This window comes from Triplophysa rosa, linkage group LG4 (genome assembly GCF_024868665.1).
Source record: "Triplophysa rosa linkage group LG4, Trosa_1v2, whole genome shotgun sequence".
NCBI lineage: Eukaryota > Metazoa > Chordata > Actinopteri > Cypriniformes > Nemacheilidae > Triplophysa > Triplophysa rosa.
This window is the reverse complement of record NC_079893.1, coordinates 30,206,706-30,210,684: the sequence shown is the minus strand read 5'-3', so window position 1 is coordinate 30,210,684 and position 3,979 is coordinate 30,206,706. Positions and strand designations below refer to the sequence as shown.

General features: G+C 36.4%; 1 protein-coding gene across 1 annotated transcript; it reads left to right on the top strand.

The window, feature by feature from the left end:
• Positions 1–204: 204 nt before the first annotated feature.
• Positions 205–2,216, top strand: LOC130553220 (C-type lectin domain family 10 member A-like). The gene is made up of 5 exons (XM_057332062.1): positions 205–592; positions 696–1,145; positions 1,253–1,362; positions 1,443–1,546; positions 1,663–2,216. The coding sequence occupies exons 1-5, from the start codon at positions 406–408 to the stop codon at positions 1,796–1,798; spliced, it is 987 nt and encodes a 328-aa protein (XP_057188045.1). The 5' UTR covers positions 205–405; the 3' UTR covers positions 1,799–2,216.
• The last annotated feature ends 1,763 nt before the right edge of the window (positions 2,217–3,979 follow it).

Sequence of the window (3,979 nt, the reverse complement as noted above, 5' to 3'; positions counted from 1 at the left end):
CCTTTATGCGTGCGTGTGCGTGTAGGATTGCCATTGTGAGACTGTTTTTTTACATCTGCTCTTGTGATGTCATACGGTTACTTTTAACATTATTATTATTATTGGATTAAATATTTTTTTATATCCACGTCTTGTGCCCTTTATTACACTAGTGAATCTGTGGGCCCTTCTTTGGGGTGAATTATTTCCCTATTAATAGGGTGGCGTAGTCTGCTACAATCATATGCTCTGAACCTTTTCCATACTCCCACGCCACACCAATGTCATAAACATTACTACAACAGACTAGTTAATGAAAAAACGCATCATGACCTGTGATAATAGAACACTGCACAAGTACACGACATACTCGAATGTATGAGACGGTCGTGAGTTTTTTGTATAGGGGGTAAAAGAATTCACTTAATGAAACCACATCCTGTTAAAAGTTGCCACTGTTTGAAGCATAGTAGTATTATTGTAAAGAGCACAGAACATATCATCTCTGAACATACTGAGCAAACGATGGAAATGGAAGCTATTTATGAAAATACTCAAGACAAAGTTGGACCTCAGACACCGAGTCAGAACCCGACTGAAGCTCAAAATAGCAGTAAGCAGAAGTTAAATTTTGAAACTGCATGTCACAAAATATTTTATTATAATATTTGTTGTAATATGAAGTTGATCATAATTGTGTTTTTCCTGTTTGTTAGGAAGATGGTTTGTGGTGATCACAGTGGGTCTGGGGCTCATCTGTGTTCTTCTGGTGATCGCTCTCATACTGCTGTATATCCACCAGACAGCAGAGAGAGATCAGTTGAAGAAAAAAGTTAAAGAGTACAATAAAACTCTGACCAGCCTGAAGATCAATTTCAGTCATCTGACCGATGAGAGAGATGAGCTACAGATAAACCTAAAGTCTATGAGTGAGAGGAAGTCGGAGTTAGAAACCAATTTCAGTCATCTGACCGATGAGAGAGATGAGCTACAGATAAACCTAAAGTCTATGAGTGAGACGAAGTCGGAGTTAGAAACCAATTTCAGTCATCTGACCGATGAGAGAGATGAGCTACAGATAAACCTCACGTCTATGAGTGAGACGAAGTCGGAGTTAGAAACCAGAGTCAAGAATTTGAATGATGCTTTAATGAAGAGTATTTCAGGTTTGTAGAAATTAATTGGTGTGATGGTTTCTTTTTCTGCTATTTTTGTCTTTTATTTAAAAAAGTAAGTATTTGAGATCTGTGTGTGTGTTTCTGTGTGTGAAAAGGGTCATTCAGATATTTCATATCCAGTGAGGAGAAGAGCTGGACTGACAGCAGACGGTTCTGTAGAAGTCGTGGTGGAGATCTGGTCATCATCAACACTGAAGAAGAACAGGTCGAGTTTGTGTGAGAGAGAGTTTGAGTGTGATAGAGAATGAGATGAAACAAACATTTTCTCTTTTTATATACACACAGAAATACATATCTTCACTTGTCAATGAGAATGTGTGGATTGGTTTGTCTGATGCAGAGAAGGAAAGAAACATGAAATGGGTGGATAATACACCCGTGAATAAAGGGTAAGAAAACAATCAGTCTATACTGTGTGTGCATTTTGCTTTTTGTCACAATTACCAATTTAATTGTTGAGTCTATAATGTTCAGCATCTGAATAATCTGATCACATACTGTTTAGGTTTTGGGACAAAGGTGAGCCAAATGATTACAGTGGAAATGAGAATTGTGTTGAAATCATTCATACAAAACCGATTCTGAGCAATTGGAATGATTTTGCATGCTCAGTGATGAAAAAATGGATTTGTGAGAAATAGAGTTCATCTGCTTTTCATCTGTTCATCTGTATTGAAAAAGTATTTTACTTTAAGCTGTTTTTACAGGAGCATTTTTGCATTTACATCAGTTGATTGATGTTTCTGTCTTTTAAAAACCGTGCAGCTAAATTATGTCATATATATCCTGTTGTCGTGCTATACTGTAATTTCTGTTGTGAGGAATAGATTGAAATTTTAGTCTTGATTCCAGTCTTTTTCAAGACTTCCACCTCCCTCAGTGTGACCCTATAGAGCTTTAGCCCCGCCCCTCACCCGCATCACAATCCGCCACCTATTGGCCACCGGCACACTGTAACTGTATCCACCCCTCTACACATCCTTGTGTCAGTCTATATTTCCATTCTGTGCCTGTTTTTCTGTCGCTTTCACATTTAAATAAAAAGATTTACAGATGTTATTGCTGGTGTTTTTGTGTTCTGCTCTGCAAAAAATAATTACACCAAAAATCATATTTCTATTGATGGTTTCCTTGAAGTGACATGAAGGTGAGTAGAATTGTAAATTCATGTGATCTGTATATTATCTCTGCTCATACATACATTTAAAGTGACTGAGGACGGTGCTGTAAAGTTGTCAGCGCTTCTCAGTAATAAGAGAAACAGAATATTGAATTTATCGAAAACCTGGTTTTATTCATCACCGTCAGTAATCACTGTCAAATCACTTTATTTCATTCTCCTGGGACTCAGATTTTGCTTATGTGCTGTGTGTCATTTTTGCTCATCTCGAAGTAAGCGGTTTAAAACTACTGCAACAGATATCAGATGCGAGTACTACTTTCATAGCAATAAAGTGGCAAATGCTGCCATCTAGAGATCAATTGAGAAACTACTGTAGGGGAATTTACAGTAAAGACCCATAGACCAGATATGATAAATAAAGATAAGGAGTCAGAAATGCAATCAATCGAAGGAAATTTACTGAAGAAAATATTTTGTAGTTTTGCCAGCAGAAGACAGCTTCAGCGCTCTCCACAGGCCGACCTGCCTTACATTCAAAGTGCAGTAGAATTTAAGATAATGGAGCCAACTAACTGTCATATAGGTAAATCAAACTCACATGATTGGTTATCAATAGATTATAGAATTAAAAGTATTGTAATGAACTGAAGGGATATACCATCTGTTAATCCTATTTAACACCAGGATAAGACAGATTTTCACAAAGTATCAACAATGTATGTCTACCCTAAAAGCACATACATCTGACAGACATGATCTATTTGATGTCTGCATTTACATCTGCCATATTTTATTGATTTTATGACGTCTCAGAGATGTATTGCAGATGAGCAAACAAACATCTAGATGATGTCTGAAAGATGTTTATGATTTAGAATGTATGTAAAACTTCTCTTACAGACGTACCTGTGCTATCTGGGTGTGGCAAGGAGGATGAAAGATACTAGGCAAGGAAAATTAATAAACTAAGCTACTCGACTACGCCACCCGGGAAATCACAATTTAGGCACACAGGTTTATAGTCAAAGGTGGAGTGAGCATAAACAAAATCAAAAGTAGGTAGAAAAATATAAAAGCGTTATTATGAACCACACAATCCAAAGAAAGAACAATTTTGCACAAGGTCTCGTCAACGAAATTCAAACAACAAAATGAAAATACAACTTAACCATCATATCAGTCTAATAGTAAATAAAGAAATGTTGTCAATGTAATAAGGCTTATGTTATGTTAAGTCTGTAACAAAAATAATTATCTTAACATTAGTACTAAAGAAAAATACAGCTGCAAACAACAATTACAGGGTCAAAGCACTTCAACGGCACAAAGGGAAACATATGTGGACATTTCTGATGATGAGTTTTTGAAAAGCAGCTCCAAAACAATTTAAAACCATAGCTAAAAAGCACTTTAAAATAGCTTATATCTTATGATCATTAGGTGGCGCTGTCACCAAATTTCTATAAAGGTAAACAAGATGTGCCAATGATGATGCATTCCAACTTTTGTGTCAATACACACACTTCTGAAGTATCAATTTAAAGTCTATAAGAACTAATTTAATGTTTTGTATAATAATAAGTCCAACAAGTTTTGTCTCATCAGTAACTGTGGTGGCGTGGTAATGGCACCACCTTGTGGGGGAGAGATTCAGCACTAAACTAAGTAAGACTGAGTGAGCAACATGATCCTAGTCCCC

What these genes read in the sequence shown, in the direction of transcription:
- LOC130553220 (XM_057332062.1), top strand. Translation starts at nt 406, where the DNA reads ATGAAACCACATCCTGTTAAAAGTTGCCACTGTTTGAAGCATAGTAGT. An exon ending in GACTGAAGCTCAAAATAGCA is followed by an intron (nt 593 to 695) that starts GTAAGCAGAAGT and finishes CCTGTTTGTTAG; the next exon opens with GAAGATGGTTTGTGGTGATC. An exon ending in AATACACCCGTGAATAAAGG is followed by an intron (nt 1,547 to 1,662) that starts GTAAGAAAACAA and finishes CATACTGTTTAG; the next exon opens with GTTTTGGGACAAAGGTGAGC.